This window comes from Mercenaria mercenaria, chromosome 17 (genome assembly GCF_021730395.1).
Source record: "Mercenaria mercenaria strain notata chromosome 17, MADL_Memer_1, whole genome shotgun sequence".
NCBI classification, from domain to species: Eukaryota; Metazoa; Mollusca; class Bivalvia; order Venerida; family Veneridae; genus Mercenaria; species Mercenaria mercenaria.
The window spans coordinates 36,520,146-36,540,781 of NC_069377.1; the positions used below are offsets into that span (position 1 = coordinate 36,520,146).

A 20,636-nucleotide genomic window follows, 5' to 3' on the forward strand; every position below is an offset into this window, starting at 1 on the left:
TGTTGTAACAACAACTTTACTTACACTGATTTAAGTAGCAGTCGGTTTATAAGTGACTTTATTGATTCATCTTGTGTTTTGTTATTGTTGTCAAAAGTATAACGGAAGTGCCTCACAACTGAAGCGGAAACCAGTTTGATGCGCAAAGTAGTCCACTGTAAGTAATATTTTTTGACAAATGTCCACAGAAATTAATAATTTTCTAATATTAAAGACGTATATCTGAATAGGATTCATTATTTGATAAGAAATTATAATCATCGACATGTTTTTTTAAAAATCGTACACGTGCTGACACCTAAGTTGTCTCCCGTTGTTTATTAGAGTTACCTTTCGTCCGGCGCAGTAATACATTTGCAGTGAATCGCCGAGAAGTCGTGGGAAAATTAAAAACCATGTAAACAAACTAAAATTAACCACCTTTTCAAGATGAATTTCAAGTGATCGACATTATGCATTTAACCCGCCTGACCTGTGTAGCATTTTAGATATCTGTTCTAAGGTATTCATTGTGTAGAATGTCATGTTATGCCCTTGCAATGCTAATCCCACTCTGATTTTTTTGTTTACATTTTTTATCAGTGAGAAATATGGCGTCCATCCCGAGATGAACTGACGTGGCGTTAAATTTTTACATGTTTAAGCAAACCTGGTGTGTTAGAAAGAAAATCTCATCCCTTCAACATTATTTGGAACACTGTTATTATAAAAAACCTGTTTTTTCCTTATACAAAAGCTTAATATTTTGTGTTGAATGTACTTTCACAAACGCCTCTGTTTTCCTATTACATTCATAGTACCACATCCTTATCCACAAAATACTGAATATTACAGGTGTCCATCAGTATTATATCAGTTTAGGAATATGTTTTTTATTTTCCCACCATCGATTTCTTGAATATGCACCCTTTCCGCATTGCTGTATGAACTGTGAATGTAGCAATATGCGTCCCCTTAATCTATACATTATTTCTTTGATTTGCTGTAATTTCTTCCTTTTTTACTATCGGTCAGACATTATGTATTTGTAATTAAGTAGCACATTTCAGAAACTATCATCGAAGCTCTTAATGCGATATTTGCATTATATTATTCTGAAAATTCAGCACGCTATTTCTATTTCGATCCTTATTATCTTTGGCTTTGTTTCTACACTCCCACATCCTGTTCAAAACAAAAGTTGAAAACGAATCACAATATACACATCTGACACTTTGTTTCAGACAGGATGTCCTTGATAACATTGTGAAAACAAAGCTAGTTTCTTGACACTGAAACATTAGTCATTCAGATGTTTTACAAATGAAAATGTGAAAATAAAGATATAAAAACATCAAAAAGGTTGCTTTAGAATATTTTATAATAGTAAAATTAAGACACATTCAGTGAAATATTCCGTATTTTCATGATTATTGACAGATGATGGTTCAGCTAATCAAAATGATGAAATATGGTGGTTCGACAGTAACTAAGATATACAATGCGTAAAAATATCTTCCTGCATGACGAGAAGAGCATGAAGAACAGATTTTAAATTCAAAACGATGTATTTATAATTAACAAATACTGCCAATTGAATATGTCAGGCTAAGACGTCTATAGCTTGTGAAGTGGGACTATTATGGGGTTTATTCATTTTTTATATAAGCGTAAGAAGTTATTTTTATATACAGGTAGTACATTCTAGCATTCCGCACTGAATTTAATTGACAATATATTTATTTTTACACGTTTAAGGCTACAATAGCATTAGCTCTACCTGTTTCTATCACCAACCAGTTACTCGGAAGTCTAAAGGTATTGTAACAGGAAAACAAACATGCTTCACCCCTATATTCTCAGTCATTAAGACCATACTAATAACATTCAATAAACTTCTAATTAACTGACCATTATTAAGCCTGTTTGAAGTTAAGCATCTACAGAACCAACATAAACAAATAGTTACAAATTGTATATATTGAAAACACCTGAATGGGGGGTTTCCAGCCTTTATAATGGCCTAATGTTAATGTGCAAAGAAATATTGTTTTAGCTGATTCAAAAATATGAAGAGTACCATTTACATGCTAATGGAATGAAAACAAACTTAACATTTGCGGTTATCTAATATCTAAATTTAAACTTTGATATCACTTAATTTTTGTACATAGATAGTATCTCTAAATGCCCACACATTCCTGAAATTACTACAGCACATGCGTAAACCACTGAAATAGAGTTTTAATTGACAGCATAGACCATTTTAGATAATGCTTGAGAGAATTTGCAAATTTCATACTACCTCACAGACAATCCAACCGAGTTTGCTATTTTTGTCGTCCTTGAGTTCTATGCTTCCATAGGAATCTTTAGATCTGTCAACAGTTAGTACAGTCAAACTATGTGCGACAGAGCTCGACGGGACAAGCAAAATGTGTTCACGATATCCGTAGTACAAGCCAACGGGAAGTATACATTATATAGACCTGACGATTAGTTCGAGCCGAGAGTAGTAAGCGAATAATCCGAATTCGAGTTTGACAGTACTAGTCTTTATAAAATACGCGCCATAGATTTTTTCTACTTATACTGTTCATACAGACAAACAACTAGCCTTTTTGGAAATTGAAACGGAAGTTTTAGAAACATGAGAAAGATAGCTTTCATAAATGAACAAAATATCAGAGCGTACGAAAGATTAAACTAATTCTATAAAAATAACTTCAGTCGTTTTGAATTTTGCCAGTCTCAAATGCAATAAATCTATACGAAGTAATTTATTTTACTTCTCAAATTCATAATTATCACTGAAAAGTTACAAGTTTATATTAAAAAGTAGCAAAAATAGCGAATATCTGAAGTTTATTACAAAATGCACTTATTGACCTTTGACTTTGTGCTGTGACCTTACTAAAACCCTTAGAAGACGACAGCCCCACTGAAACTTTTCCAATTTTTATAAAGTTAACAATGAACATGGCTGTCGGGCATTAACAAAAAATGCCATCAAAGGCAATTTCTAGGCCTCTTTTTTGGATATATAGGCAGACTATAAGGATAATTACGCTAGCTTTTTATTGGAAAGTAAATTATATTTTATAAATATTTTACTGAATTAAAGACATTTTGATAACAGCAAACCACTTAACGATACCTCAGAATAATATGAGTCTGCACAGTTTTGTACTGTAACTAATGTCAGTACTGTAAGAAGAAATTAGGAATTAAAATCTGTGATAAGATTGTTTAGAAGCATAGACTGCAACAAAGCAACATATTAGCAGACTCGGTTTGACTGAGTCTGTTATGAAGGTAACGAATTGTGAAACACCCCTCACGCCCCTAACATACTTAATATAGTAAAAATGAATGTACCCCACGATTCCATGGGCAAGCAAATATAATAACTCTGAATCCAAACATGTGGAGACTTTTTACAGCCTCTACAAGACAATTAAAGACTACCGTTGTGATAATTAACAAAATCTTTGATAAGATCCTTTGGATGCATAGAGAACGCAACCGAACAACATACTGGTAGATTCAGTTTGATTGAGTTAATTCATGAGAGGTAATGAATTGTGCAAAACCTCTCAAGTCCCCTAGCTACGGCTTAAGCGGAATTCTAATACAGTAAAAACGAATGTATTCAAAGATGCTAAGAAAAAGATATCAAGCAAACAATCCTAGAAACAACTGAGATTAACCTTTAGCCTGCTGGCTGCAAGTGGTTCTGCCTTTGCGACCAGTGCAGACCAAGATCAGTCTGCACATCCGTGCAAGCTGATCATGGTCTGCACTGTTCGCTATTCAGTCAGTAAATGTTTAGTGAACATCCTTCAAATAATAAGTGGTTTTGCCCACATTGAGTGATAGACCAGTCCATTTTAGAAATTTAGCAGGGTAAAAGTTAATAATTCTAAGTCTGTACTTATGTATCTGCCATTCTTTCCTTTTTATTTCTTCTTATTATTCCCATTATTATTATTTGTTCAGTGTGGACGTCTTCATTGTATATCATTTACATAGACTGGAAACAATTTAAGGAATAAATCTCATAAATTTTAATAATAAATTCAAATGTAATCATGGAAATGCATTTTACTAAATTTTATCCATTTTATAACATTTTGTTGGTAAAAAAATTACATTTATAATAAAAATTAGAAATATTTGAAACATGTTTTAACATGTCTACATAAATTCATAAATAAGTTTAAAGTAAAAATTGAAAGTGTAGTATCAGATGTAGATGATTAAGAAAACTGTGAAATACGGAATGACTGAAATATTTGTCTTTGAAATTTAATAAATATGAAACTATTGAAAAAAATTCCTGAGTCAAAGAAATCGTTTATCATCCACGGGTACTTCTACTTTTCTGTACATTTCCAAGAACATTATAGTTCAACAATTTTTTTAAGAATCGCAAATTTCTGAATCTTTTATATATCATTGAAAAAGGGCGCTGCAAACCCTATTATGATGCTTTGAATATGGAAACTCAAGTATGCATAGAAAAATGTCAAAACAGTCACAGTCAAACGTCAGAATGGAATGCGTTAAAGTTAAGGCTCGCCCCTGCAATATGTATGTCGTCAAAGATGTACCATAGTTTGAACAATGATTATTGCTTTGTTTGGTTAAGTTGCAGCTGCTTCAGCTTATACTGAACAAGGAATCATTTAAGTTAAATTTGAATCAAAATGTCAAAGCAATCAAATCAAAGAAAAGCTACCACTTTCATAAACTAATCACAACGATTACAATTCAAATGTCTCTGAAAGGTCGTTTATATCTGTCCTTAATTAATGATCGTTCACTGACTTTTTTCTTTGCTTTAAGTCCCAACAATATGAAATACTTACAAAGAACCAGAAGGACATACGTGACAGACTGATGTAATTTCCAAGGTTCAAGTCAATGAGAATGCTCGCAATCATGAGAAAGGGGTATACATCGTAGTAAGATAGATACTTTTACCACTATTGTCCCGTTTCCGTGTCGTTTTTTTATGAAAACATTATACGCTGCAATATATAGCTATCCAAAGAAAATAAGAGTGAACATTACTAATGGCACATCTTGATAAATTCAAAAGTCACTTTCTGCCGCACCTCGTAAAATCATACTGACATGATTTCATTTATTCAATCAATTTGTTTTCATAAATAACGATTATCACCGAAACTCTGCGATATTTCGCATGTGAAGTAAAATATTTCAATGTATTACATTCCATTGGCATCAAACATGTTAACAACGTGGCAAATTTATTCTTCAATTCATGATTAAAACAATAAACTCATTTGTGGAAGAGGCAAACCAGCGTTTATACAACTAGACATGACCTCTGGTGGTGAAAATTGACGGCGGATTTGTTTATTTATCACTTTTGGGGATATATCAGGTGTACATTTCCTCACTATGAAACTAAGGCAATAGGAAAGAATGAGTTTATCATAAAAGAATATTCCTGTTTTAATCAATATGAAAGTAAATATTGTGCATTTCTTTTTTGCCTAAGAAATAACATCTTTAACAATTTATTTTACGAAAAATATTTTCAAAGCCTAAAACTTAATTATACTCGCAACCCGTTAATGAGGAATTTACAAAATATTTTTGTTCTTAGCAAAACTATTTAGAAACGTATATACAACATGTGTAACTCCGCGTTGATTTAATTCTGTTCTCAAAGATACATGCAGCACTCTATATGAGGTTTTAAAACTTTTCTAATGGCGTTTATTTTTTCCTTGTCAAATAATTATTTTTATCAAACAATGAACATGTAACTAAGAAAAACATTGTTCTCAAACATTGTTTGATTTAGAATTCTAAATCAAATTATGTGCTATATAGAAATAAATATAAAAATTATTGTATCTGAGACAAAATACATCTTCTGGTATAAATGCTTTATCGATTTTGGTAGATATTTTAAGTCGCGAATTCTAACCCAAAGCCAAAAGTATGTATTTAATGGAAATGAATTTGTTCTATTTACTTAGACGAAACGCTGAAAACAAAGTCAGTTTTTCAACACTTACCTTGACTCCACTGAATGACGCACAAAAGAAGTATACGATTCACGATAAGCATCACCATACTTTGAAAATTGCAACTTGCAAGATTTCTTGGGCTGCATAGTGTGTACCTGCATAATGTGTACCATTATATATTGAGATAGGCATATTCTAAATGCTGGAATGGATTCAAACTGCCACAAAACTAGTTATTGTAAACCACTTATCATATCAGCAATTAAAGCTTAACAGAAATAAGCACTTGCTTAAAATTATCGTCCTTACAAACAAAAGCAAAATGAAAAAGAATAACAAGTATCAAATTTCCGCTAAAAATATGTCGCCAGAATTATAATGGCGGAAAAACATAAAGACCATATTTAACATGAATGTACTTATATCCAAAACTGAACTTTTATATACTTTCTTTGCCACAGATGTTGTCTATATTGTTAAAGAATATATGCACCTCCACCAGGAAGTTAATGCCGTAAACTTTTCTAAAACTTGTCCTTTACCTATATGAGTTCTTGTCTCGTTCAGGCTGTCATGTGAGGACGCCATTCAGCTGACTTGTGGAAGATCGGTGGTTCTACCCAAGGGTCCGTTCCTACCTTAATGTATAGAAGGTCATAAGACATGTGTCCGTTCTGCTTGAAACCCATGAAAAATATAAAACAAATGTTATAACAGTATTACACAACTATAGAATGATTCTGAAAGGTGGAACAGTTTTGCACATAATAGACTGGGTGAGTTATATTTGAATAAATATTATAACACGATCCACAACAATTGCTTTATGAACATACAGCAAACAACTTACGTAACACACATATCTAACCATTGTTTTATAGTTTAATACTTTTAGAAATGATCTATAAGAAGATTTGTTTTTGCAACGAATTAAAATATAAGCAGTTTCGATCTGATTGTGTCACATCATGAGAGGTAATGAAATGTGTAGCACCCATAATGCCTGATAGCATCGGTTAGAGTGGAATCGTAGAGGTATAACATGAACACTGAATAGACACTATGTTACTAAATGACCAGCACATATAACTGAGAGGCGGCAAAAAAGCAATAAATGTCTGCTGTGGTAGTTAGAGATTCCTTGGATTACTTGCGTTAAAGACAAACGTTGAAAAAATACAAATATTCACTTCATGCTTTAGATTATGCTGCCCCATTTATATTAATTAAGAAAAAATAGTCGTATTTTCAATGAATGGGATTCCCGAGTACGAGTCAAGTCTAAACATTTATTGCACTGTTTACAAATTTTAAATGGTTTGTAAATTGACTGGTTAAAACCTGGTCCATCATTATTATATATACGCACCAAACATCACTGCAATTCAATATTCATTACAAACTCTTTTATTGTTTTGATATGAATTTATGAAAGTATTTACCAAATTAATCGAAGCAAATATTAGAAAATTGTGCTATTGTTTTTCTTAACTTGTTGCTGTTTAATCATGATTTCGTTCGTTAATTTGTCTGTTTGTGTGCACATAAGTGCAAACAATAGCATTAAGGCCAAACCGACTTAACAAAAGTAAGTATAGGGTATATACAATGGTGAAAGTAAACATCCTATCCATGATCTAAAGTATATTAGCAAACTGTTAGATCAACGCATATGCATCAGAATTTTCCGTCAGGTTACATGTATCACAAGAATTGTTCAAAACACACAGCCTTTTTAACAATACTACCAAAACGACATTGACTGGTTGCAGAATGTATGTTTTTGACAAAATCTAAGGCTTGGTTTGGATATTCTTACCTACAACTCAATGGCGTGGTAGATTGCACTTCTTCTCAATTATGTAATAGAGTTAACAAGTATGAGATAATCTTATCTCACATGTATTCATAGGTCGCAAAGTTTTGTTTTATTTAAGAAGTAAATATACGACTAGGTTGCGCCTTTTTTGCCATAATCGCACACATTGTGTCATAATTCCACGGGCTATTATGAAACTATAGGTGTACCATTATGACTAGACGGCACAACCAGCCGTTTATTGACCTTTTTATTATATACTTTCGCTTCATATGTATCTTTTTTCATTTTACATATTTTCCAAAACTTTATGAGAACATTTGTACAACAGTGCCATCATTATTTGACATTGGATCCGAAAATGATTCAGCACCATACATCCGCCATAATGACGTTGCTACATGACGTCAACGTCAGGACGCGCTGACGTTCCGGTTACGCAGGGCCATTATGATAACGGCGCGTGTTATGGATTCGTCAACAGATGTCGTAATGACCGTGTTTAACGGTTTTTTGTTACTATTTATAGTAAGTTATATAATAATACGTCTTTTTAGTTTGACTGCGCTATAATAATACGTTTTTTTAGTTTGACTGCGCTACATACACCTTTTTCATGCTAACGTTCACTAAATATTTCAAATAACAGTGCCAGGCAGTCGTTGACAAATCAATCGGTTTCACATATTGACATCATTCACATATCGTCATGTCAGTGCAATAACTCAATAAGTGCATATATATTATATAAGCACTTATTGAGTTATTGCACTGACATGACGATATGGTGTCACTGTTCTATGTCAGTGTCTGGTATGGTTCCAATAATAAATGATTTTCATAACACATGTAAATAGATTTCATCTGTGAGTCGTGATTTGCTTAATGATCCCCGAACTCGTGCATATACTTGATTAAATGATAAAAGTAGGGGCACATGTAATTATTTCTTAATTAAAAAATGTGAAATGTTGGAATATGTCTTATAAGATATGACTAAAGCAAGTATTTGTTAAATGACTGACTTCATTTTCTATTTAATAATTATGTAAAATTTTCACAGCCTTATAGATAATTAAAGGAATTTCCTGGCATTTTAGCATAACAATATTTATTGAGATTTCTTATTAAGTTAATAAAGAAAATGATAAACAATAACAGGCGCGTGTGCTTGAATTAATGTTTATTTTGTTAAAAAAGCGATGCGATTAATTTGTATACAATTTGATATCTACCACAATAACCAACGGAATCGAAATCGTTTTAACTTAATTTATAAAGAAATTTAGAAATTTCCAAAGAATGCGTAATCAGCAGAAAAAAAACTTTAAATGCAATTTGTTTAAAATGGATACTATCCATTTTAGACAATTTGCATTTAAAGTTTTTTTCTTTCATTACTTTTATCAACAATGTAAAGCTCTATGTTTGAATAATAAGAATAAAAATTTGTTGATACCGCTGCTCAGTTTTGCATTGATTTTAATCAATAAATTGAGCTGAATTGTTTTGAAAAGACAAATAATGCGATATGCCTGTCGATAAGTGCAGACGAACTGCGTTTTAGGAGAACGCGTACATAGGCATATCTATGCTAATGAATACAGCGATCTTAAAGATTTTGCTTTTAATCAGGTTAAATGTTTTTACGGTCTATTACCAAACCACAGTCAAGGTGAAATTTGCAGATTTAGAGTAATTCAAGGGTCATAATCCGAGAGTGCCTGTTGCGATTTTGCTGGTTATCAAACTTGGCCTAGATATTATGCCCATAAACATTTTCACCAAGTTTGGTGAAGATCGGATGAAAACTGTTCGACTTAGAGAGCGGACATGTTTTTGGACGCCGACCGCCCGAACACCCGCCGCCGGATCGCCACGGGTGTTCGCATAAATGCTCCGCTCTTACCGAGACTGGCTTATAAAAAGTAACAACACTTAGTCCTTTAGCTTGTTAGAATGTACTTCTTCGGTTCCAATATAAGTAATGAAAAATTCATGGACTGTAATCTTTATCATCAGTAAAGCAAACAAGAGCTCCGCCAAGCGGGGCAATATACGCCCGAAGGGTTACATCAGAGGACGGGAGCAAAATTTAAAGAAATTGACTGTTGAAGCCCAAAGGAAAGGGAGAACAAAGGGAAGAAATTCCCCAAAAAATTCTAAGTCCACAGAAAAACCATACCAGGTACAGGTATGCCAAAATACACCGCAAAATTGGAGGTACCATCCATGTTGTACCACAGAAAAGTGGTCTCGGTTTTCCCTACTGCCAATAATAAAAACGTTTCAAAATAAGCTATTTATAGTAGCATTAAAGGGAAGTTATTCAAAGAAAAATTATTGTAAGTGAACAAAAAAGGGATCTGCCAAATAAAAACAAGAGCACTGCAATGCAGAGCAATATACACAAAGCAAAGTATGATATGACCTTTGGCCCCTAAGTGTGACCTTGACCTTGAAGCGAGTCATCCGCAGCTTGCGCTCTGCACGTCGCCTTAGTGTGGTGAACATTTGTGCCAAGTTTCTTTGAAATCCTTTATGCAATTATAGTATTTTGTTAGCATTAGAAATGTGCACTGTTTCACTCATACCGCAGATTGCAACCATATATGTATAATCAAAGCACTGAAAGTACTGTAAGGCTGGCGACTAGGAAGGCGACGGACCGACCGACATCTGAAAAACAATAAACCACTCCTTTTTGAAGGTGGGGGGGGGGGGGGCTATACTAAAGGGAGGTAATTTGTCATAAATTCAGTCAATATGTATCTTCAATGATTGTCCAAGTCCATCTGTTGACATAAATGAAGTTTCAGATCAATATCTTCATTAGTTATGGAGATATACCTACTTTAATTCGAAATAAAGGAAGGTATTTTGACATAAAATCAGACGATAATTATCTGCCCTGATTGTCTCAGTCCAACTTATGATAATAACTCTGGAATATATCACAGGATCTGGCGAGTTCAAGAAAGGAACAACGATCTTATGGTGATACAAGTTGTGTGAAAGTTTGGTTAAAATCAAATCATAAATAAAACCACTATGTGCAGACAACAAATTGTTGACGGACTAATGATAAAGGGTGATCACAAAAGCTCACCTTGTCACTATGTGACAGGTGAGCTGAAAAAAATTGTTTATCATTAGATTTATGGGTATTTTTCTTGGAACAGTTTAGGAGCCAAACCCAAAAATAGGAACTATGGGCTATTGTGCTCCTGCTAATTAATATCCCTTATGCATTTCGATTGATTAAACTGAATACAAAACAAAAAGACAAACAACACATAAATCAAACAGTTTTTAATTTGAATATTTAAACAACCAAACAAAAATAAAGCTATCAAACATGAGCATTATTTGGCACACAACAACTGAAGATAAAGTAATTGTCCTAGCAACAAAAGAAGTGGAATAACTGGTAACCTTGCTTAAGGCACACAGGTCTAAATATGTAAATACCATCAAGTTAATTTGTTTTTAAAGAGCAGATACAAGTTAAGAAAATAAATTTCACTGAATGTTTAATGGAAACACAGGTTATGCAACAACAATCTTAAACATAAATTTCAAAGTACATAACTCTGACAAAAGAAAATTAGTTGTACAAGTATACAAATGGTCTGCTACACTACTACAGTTTGTAAATGATCAAGAGACAAAAATATGTTTATTATTAACGGAGACAGGTTTTTGTAAATTGAAAAACAAACATAGGATCAAGCATAATGGTCAAGTATAAAGAAGACAAATAATAAACTTCTCTAAATTACTCTCCAATATCCTTTTAAGCAATAATATAAAAGTCATTGACATTGTAAAACAACTATTTTTACTTACAAATCAATAAGGTTAAAGGTCAGTAATTCAAATCCTTCTTTGTTTCATATAAAAAGCGACAACTTCAGGTCGTCCTTACGTATCTTTAGAGAACATCACTTTTTCCTACACCTATTTTTCATGAAAGTTCTATCACAAATAAACGAAAAAATGAAAAGAAAATATGGGGTTATGTAGTTCCTAGTGAAATGCAGTTGTGGTCTGCTACCCTAAAAATGGCTCATATTTGCTCTCGTCTGCGCAATAAACACCTACATCCGGTTTCGATCTGCAAAACTTGCCATGTGGGGTATATAAACATGAAAACCGTCTCATTTCATGCAGAATGTATTCTAGTAGTGAAAAATAGTGATTAAAGCACTCGTTCTACACGAATTTGCGCAAAAATGGGAAAATTAGGATCTATTTATTATGGACTTCTTTCGACTACAGCACGGAAGCACATTTTCGACCGAATTACTGACCTTATTCCATAAATGAAACCATAAAATAACGGTATTTTGTGTTTATCCTACTGTGGTTTTTAAAGCTATTCAAGATATCTTAAAGCGACTTTATCTTAGAAAGTTTCATCTATGTATCTATTTAAAATTGGATTGAAAGGGAAGGAAAGGCTATGTAGTAAAGTCTTGTCATTAAAGAGACAAATGGTTTTTGACACCATGATTCATAGATATTGATTTTTAAAGCAGCCTGTCTCCAAACTTGGCTAAAAAACAAATTAATGATTTTAAAATACAGTTATTTATAATCGAAACAGCTTACCTGTAGTAAAAACAGCAAAATCTAATGTGTTTCCATAACAAGAAGTTTCTCAGAATTTAAGTTTTAAAGACTTCTTAAAAATATAGCATTTATTTCAAGATATCTAAAAAAAACTTCTTGTTGTAGATTGACCTGGAGGCATGCCGATTTAAAGAGAAAGATATCATATTCTGCCTATATCATTTACACCGAAAAATATTATGCAAATCAATAGTACAACATTACCAAAAACAAAGAAAACAAGGTAAACATTAAACTAAGCATATCTACAGACACCACTAAATAAGGCAAATTATATAACTGTTAAGTTACACAACTTGTAATATTTATCAGTTTACAAAGTGAAGAAAAATATTTTCCATCTGCAACTGATTGACAACATGTCAACAAATAGCAGTTTTATTCCACAAAGACCCTGTATTTCTCACCTTGACAAATATTAATGTACTTAATTTTATACATGTATAGATTTTTTTTTGTAGAGAAACCACATCTGCCTTTATCTTATACTCAGAAAAATATTATGCAAATTGATAGTACAACATTACAAATGTAACAAAAAGAACATACTTAAACATAAACTAAGCATATTTACAAACATTTCTAGACAAAGCAAATTTTTACATTAAGGGCAGAAAATGATAATAGTATTAGTTTTACTACGTTAGGCATTAAAGATAAGTATTTTCCAAATACAACCGACCATGTGCAACATTCTTGAAAATAAATAGCATTTTTATTGAATAAGAGACCCTGTATTATTCATGTGGACCATTATCCATCAATATTTTTAAGTCGGAAATGCTAAATTTTCATTTTGCTGTGGCACTTTCAAATATTCATAGACTGAAAGAAAACTGCAGGAATCTTCATTTTGCAGATACTGATTGCTCAGCAAAATCCCAAAAGTATGGATTTCATAGCATAAATCAATGCAAATCATATTATTTTTTTGGCATTTTTTTCAAATGTAAGACTTGAAACATTAATGAATATTAGCCCTTGCCAAGATGTCGGTATTTTATGTCACCTAGAGCACATTAAAATAAACATTCTGACCATTTTATATACAGAACAGGTTCACTAAGGTTTTCAATGAGCTGATCCTTTACATCCATAGCTAGCTATTGACCTAGTAACAAATTAATCCTAGATTTTTAAGATAAACATATGCTTCCGCAACGATGTCTATACATGTAATGCCAAATAGTTTAAATTAGGTAGGTGAACATTTTTTGTCAAAATTACAAAGAGTAACTTCAATTATGACAGAAACAGTACTCAAAAAAAAAACAAAAACAGTTTTTTGGGGGGTTGAATTTAACCAGGTGAACTTTTCTTCTCAACTACAAGAAAGTTGCTTCAAACATGTTCATGAAACTGCACAAACAATAGTAAATATACAACAGAAACAAAAAAAGCAAAACAAGATATTTTGGCAAAAAGATGAAATTGACTAGAACAGCAATGTATATCCAATATTCATAACATCTGTCATTGCATGCTTCAATACATCAAGTTAAAACTCCTACATTGACAAATTTTGAAAAATTGAATTACAAAAATGAATTACTAGACATTTTAATGAACAACATTTTATAAAGAAAACAAGATGTGTACGCAGAACATGCATGCCCTTGGTCAATCCCATTTTCAGTCCTGAGAACTGAAAAAAAATCTTTGAAGTCTAGTCTACAAATAAAACCCTAACAAGGTAGAGATTAGTCAAAATACAGCTAAAACAGGAAGTAGAAACCATATTGAACCACAGAAAAGTGATCTCAGATTTGACATATGGCCAATTAAAATAAGTTACAAAATAAGCAAATTATAGTTACAACAAAGAGAAGGAATTAAGGATCATAATTAAAGGCTAAACGTTACAGACCTGACACATAATCGGAACCAACAGAGGAAAGCTACTGCAGTTATATCCTAAATAACAATAGCTGCCTGTAAGACAGTGCACTGGACTTTTTTCATTCTGAATTCGAGCTTTTCCAGTAAATTTTTGTTAAAACTTGAACCAAAAGAATAAAACATGGTTAAAAAGAGGCATTACGCATTCTCCAACCGATGATCATTCCTGTGAAGTTTTGTGTATATTTTCCCATTGGTTTTCAAGATTTTTCGTAAGGAAATGTTGATACACGACACATAGTCAATTTTTAGTGAGGAAGAAAATGACTAACTGAGGACAACTCAGTCAACAGTTGTTCCTCTTACATAAAGTCTCATCTGTTGAGGCAGTCTTTGGCATAAGTAAGTTTCTGCATCTCCTTCAGCTGGTATAATGCCGTGCATCACAGACAGTTCCACCTTAAATGCTTCACCATCTAAGCTAAGAAGTTCTGCAACTTCATCTTCTACACACACACCTTCTACCATAACGGCCTTTTCTTCCAAGGGGTTCAGCAGGCTGTAATGAAATTAAAATAAGAAATATGTTTAGTGAAATCTTGAAATGTTGGTACTACCTGGTCAATTACAGTACAACATCTCAAGCAAAAACCTCTCTGTAATAACATTAAAATTTCCTTAAGCTGGAATATATTACAAAATTTACCTCCCAAGAACAACAACCTCTCTGCAACAGTCAATAATTATATGTATTTCCCAAATGTTGCTGCTCTACAGAAGTTTTACTGTGATTGTTTACGAATTTCCACATATAATAGGGTGTTGTTCAGCTATAGGTATATTTCTTTAAAATCATGCAGTTTCCCCCACAAAGTTTTAAATTAGTTTTAAAATTAATTTGCTCTAATACTGGGCTTTTTTGTATCCAATTTGTAAGTGTTGTAACAGAGATAAACATTATAGGTTGATAATTTCATAATGTTTAACAGTCAGAAATATAATAAAATGCGACTTTATGTCGTGTTCTTCGTTCTAACGTCACAACACTTCTCAACATCATCTCGCAACATAATTAAGCATAATTTAGTTCGTTTTACATGAATATATAATCGTTGTCAAGGTATCATCTGACAAGGGTTTAACTGTTCCGGGTTAATGAGACCTTGACCTCTGGCCTACTGACCTTAAAATCTGTCGTGGTCATCTACTGGTCATAACCAACCTCCCAATCAAGTTTTATGATCCTGGGCCCAAGCGTTCTCAAGTAATTGTCTGGAAAGGGTTTAAGTGTGCACTCACAGTTTTGAATCTAGGGCAATTATCTGAAAAAATAAGGTAAACATTACAAATCTGATATCAAATGTTAAATATCAATGCTCTATTATTATTGTTCTAGAAAAGAAGTGACCATGCCCACTGGCACCCATGTTTATTTTGTTTATTTTGGCGAATCAGTATTATTGAACTATCTTGATAGAGGGTGACAGAAGGACCATTTGTGTGTAAAATTATTTCAAAATCAGGCCTTTCGTGTAGGAGATGTCTTTTGAAGATTTCTTGTATTTCTAGCTCGGCCAGCCCCTATGTACAACCAAGCGGAACTGCTTAAACAATAGGACAAATTAAGGAACATTAAGGCAAAGTTTCATCAAAATCTATTCAGTTGTTTTGGAGGAAATGTTGTTTAAACATAATTGTTCATGAGTGACAACGACAGACACAGCATGATCACAATACGTCATAACAAACACTTTGTGCTCAGGTGAGCTAATACGTGTACAAAGTTTAAATCCATTCCAACCAAAGGTTAAGTACTATGATACAGGCCTACATATATACAAAAGATTAAACTACCGTAAGCAAGATGCAGATACATGAGCAAGTCCAACATATCTATCCTATGAACAAGAAGGCCAAGATGGACCTAGGTTACTCACCTTAGAAACACACCATAACAGTGTAAACATGTTTGACCTAGTGACTTTATTTAAACAAATATTCTGACCAACTTTTATTAAGATTGGACTAAAAATGCGGTCTCATAAATATTAACAAGCTATGTCTTCAATTTGATCTAATTTTTGAACCAAGATGACCAACATTCAAACTTTACCTAGATATGATCAAAGCAATCATTCTGAAATAAATAATGAACCTAAATTATAAAATACAGCTCTTACCGCATACTAAACGTTTTCATTGATTTGACCTTGCCACAGAGTTTTTGACCCCATATGACCCATATTCGAATCTGACATAGATTTCTTTACGGCAATCATTCTGCAGAAGACCCATTTAGGAACTTGGCCTAGATTTCATCAAGGTAAATTCTGACAAAATTGACGACAGACAAACAGACCGACAGGTGATGGACATCGGACATTGAGAAATCACAATAACTTACCAGAGCATTGATCAAGTGAACTAAAAATGGCATAGATTTTCTGAGACTTGGTACAATAATCAGACCTGCTCTTTTAAAAAGAAGTCTCCATTTTAATTATTTGATTATTATTTGGTAGGATAAGGTTGTTCTACATAAAACCTTTCTATTAAAGGACTGGATTCAAATATTTCTACATGTATCTACTGGGCCATCTTATGCAATTTGACCCCCACTTATATCTGTACACTTAACTTCAACATCAACAAACATACAACATTTATTACTAAGTTTAGGAGAGGTAATGAAATATGTAACACTGCTAGCATTAGTTTAAGCTGAACTAAAATAATACTAAAGATGAAAAGACTCCCAAGATTTGATAGCACCAGGGTCTATAAAACAATACAAGCTGACAAGTAGGCAGAGTTACCTCCTTAGTACTAAGTACAATGGTTTGTGATCAGAATAGTATGACTCTAGACTGCCATAAGCCACCAGACGATCATCACATAAATCTGTGTAAATATGATCCAAACAGGAGCCGTAGTCTGTTGTTACCGTGGTTACAAGCAGTTTGAGCTTATACTGTTTTAGAAAGAGTTGTGGTATACCCCCATCATTTGCATAGTCAACATTGAAATCTCCAATTAACAGAAGCTTACAGTTCTTATGAATGCTATTCACTAATCTAAGCAGATCTTCCATACAGTTTGTGTAGTTTGCAAGAGTAGCTTCTCTTGGGGGCCAATATATGGAACACATAACTACATTCAGAGGTAGGCGTACAAAGGCACACTCAATTTTACACAAAGTGTTGAAGGAAATGCATCCTACATCAACTCTATGATACACTGCTATGCCATGTGCAGCCAACTTAGATGTGGAACTTTGAATTTCAAAATCATCTATATTGTAGCTAGACATGCATTTTCTTGGGTCATGGGCTCTAGTCTCAACTAATCCAAGCATGTCTGCATTCAGGATATTGCTTTCTAGCCTAATATCATCTATGTGTTTTGCCAAAGACCTACAATTCTGGAAGCATATGATGAAGTTACACATACTTGCACGCCAACAATCTAGCTTAGTGATAGAAGATTGCAACAGCCTCTCAGAACGTCTTGCCATTTCTTCTTCCGCCTCTGGCGATACACAAATTTTGTCACTATTCAAACGTAAAATATGCACATCAGAAATGTTAGTCACCCTACTTAAGCCAACATAATGAATATAATCAACCTTTCTGTTACCCATATGCATGACAGCCTTTGCCATTGTTGAACATTGAGCTTTATGGATAGTTTTACCCGCTGATAACTTGAGCGGAAATTGGCGGCGAATCACAATGTATGTCTTGTAATACTGAACAGTGAAGTGCCTAGTTGCTTCAAAAAGGGTGTCCAGGTTGAATCTATATCTGCATTATACAAATGCTTATATTTTGTACGCCAACATGAACCAATTGACCCATCCTCAAACAAGACCAAAACAATACTACATCTATTTGAATTAGGAACTCTGAAATCACATTTCTTGATGACACAAGAAGCACCATTTGTTAGTCCATCATCTACATCAATATTTAAACAAATATCACATGGAACACCTACACCAAGTACAAGTTTATTGTCAAGATTCATTGTTCTGCTTGAATCTGTTGGCAACTTTGATAGGACTATTTCATGCAATGCAGAACTCATGTTACCAAAAAACTGCATCAATAGCTGTTATTTCAACAGTCTCAGACTGGGGTATTTTAGAAACCATGCAAGCATTATGATTTAAAGCATCATTATTTTGCAAAAAAAAAAGTGCGGCATGGATACACACTCCTCATACGCAATGTCTGTTTTATTAAGGCACCTTCCTCTCAAAGTTTCAATGTCTTGGGGCGTCTGCTTGCGTTCTCTTAGTCTGTTTAGTAACAGTGCAAATTCTTTATCATCTTTCTGTCTCATCATCTCAGTAAGCTAAAAAAATCAAACAAATCAACCCACAAGTTTGTTGCAATACAATGCATTTGAGCAGTTTTGTAGAACTGGTAAAACAACCAAGAATCCATTACAGGCTTCAACTGAAAGAGAGATCAGCAACAGCAAGAACACTTTCATTTCCAAATGGTTTTGAGAAACCCATTACTTCCTGCAGTCTCAAATTAAAGAAATTTAACATGTTTCTGCCAACCATTGAAATTTCATCACTAATAACAACCTTCAAGTCATCCAAGCGTGCTCTCATTGTGTTCAATTGTTGCATATCTAACGGTTTAAAGTGAAAACCCTGACTGACTGGTATACAAAAGGCCGAATGTATAGTGCTGCCATCAATGTTGTGGGCTGCCTTACCAGTTGGTGCACAAACGAGGACTTTCTCTGTGCTAGGATCAGCATTGCTTCTGTGATTTAAGTATTTCAAGATGGATTGGTAGAGAACCTTTACAATAACACTTTTTCCATTGCCTGCACCACCAGATAAGAACGTGTGAAATAGGAGCCGGCCAATTTTTATTAAATGTAGAATGTGATAGAAAAATGTCTTTTGCTCCTTGTTAAGTTGTTGAACAGATTTCAAATATTTAACATTGTCCATCTCTTTACAAGGTTCAATTGCATTCACTACAGATTTTCTGGCAATGCCCAACTCTTCACAAAGCAACCAAATTGCTCAGACACAGATATGCCTTCTGAGGAATATATCATTTCTTGATGTTGTGTCTCTACACTTACATCAAAGATGACATCATCTCCCCCTTTAAGTCTAGCTTGATCTACATTTTTTTCAAAAGCATCACTAACTACTCTCACGTAGTTGGCTTTATTTTTCTCAATCAAGCTTATGTCAGAGCTGTACCTTTCTTCATAAGAACAGTATGTACTTACCAAATAGCTTTCTTCGTCACGCCATGGAGTGTACAGCATGATTTGTTCCCGGAAATGTTCCTCTTTATCTTTGTTCAAAGCTGTTAAATGACAGAACATAGCCTATTGCTTTAGTCTTCTTTTCATGGTTAAGCCACATGGAAATTTGACAACGCCTCCATCTGTTTCCTCAATTTCCTCTATTTCATCATTAAGATCATGCTCGTACTCTTCTTCTGGTAATTCTGCAGCATTTTCATTTGTAGTATGGACAATTTTTGTCTTACTTTTTTTGTATAGCGTGTACCAGCAGGCAAAATCAGCATAACAAAGCTGCTCTAGGATTTTGGGTCTTCGTTTGTATCGCTTCAAAGTGTTGTCCATTTCGATGTTGTTTGAAGTAGATGGTAGCTCTTTCAGCTCAGAAAAAGATTTTAACAATGCAGTTCCTGCTTCAGGCTCGTTTGTGTCTACAAAAACAATATCTCTTGTACAACGTCGGAGGGGAATTTGTAAAACAAGGTAAACTGCTTCTTGTGTACCAATTTCTACACTGGAAAGGAACTGATTACCAATACGTCTAACTTGCTGCCTAATGTCACTGTCGACTTCTTTAGATTCCAAGCATGCATCTAAAAGCAAGTTGGAAAGTCCTCTCTGACCTTTTGAAATGTAGGACACACTGTAGGAAACACATGAATAGGGATCAAGTATATACTGAATGTCGATATTTGCCTCCCAGCAAGTTATCAGTGTCCTGTTATAGTTATTGATTCTGCACTCTGATAATTTCCTTTTTAAAAAGAGAGTAGTTTTTCGCAAACTGGCACGTATTGCTAAGATATACTCTTCTTTCCTCATATCGAGTGTTTCTAAAAATTCTTGAAATGACCATTCACAGTCAGCACTGCTGACAGTATTGAGAGCCTCAGAGATTTTTTGAAACCTTTCCAAATGCTCAGAAGAAATTTCATTTTTCTCAAGTGGGGTCAGGGTCATCGTTTCAGGCATTGGAGGTAGTGGAAAGTGAAAACGGCAAACAACTTTATCTTTCTTTCTACAGGGTTTTGCATGCCTGTGTGTCTGGTAATTTATCAGTGTAGGTACTGAGT

At 33.7% G+C, this 20,636-nt stretch overlaps 1 protein-coding gene across 4 annotated transcripts in view; it reads right to left on the reverse strand.

Moving 5' to 3' along the window:
- Positions 1–20,636, reverse strand: part of LOC123535799 (uncharacterized) — a 401,923-nt gene that overhangs the window by 57,237 nt on the left and 324,050 nt on the right. For 2 of the 4 annotated variants that reach the window (XM_053527908.1, XM_053527907.1), the window contains exon 1: positions 6,036–6,132. The exons of 1 other annotated variant lie outside the window; for it this stretch is intronic. In XM_053527908.1, the coding sequence (XP_053383883.1) occupies positions 6,036–6,093 (58 nt within the window). In that variant the 5' untranslated portion in view covers positions 6,094–6,132. Of the gene's footprint in view, positions 1–6,035; positions 6,133–20,636 lie in introns of those variants that run through there. One more of the 4 variants, XM_053527911.1, reaches the window with a different exon arrangement.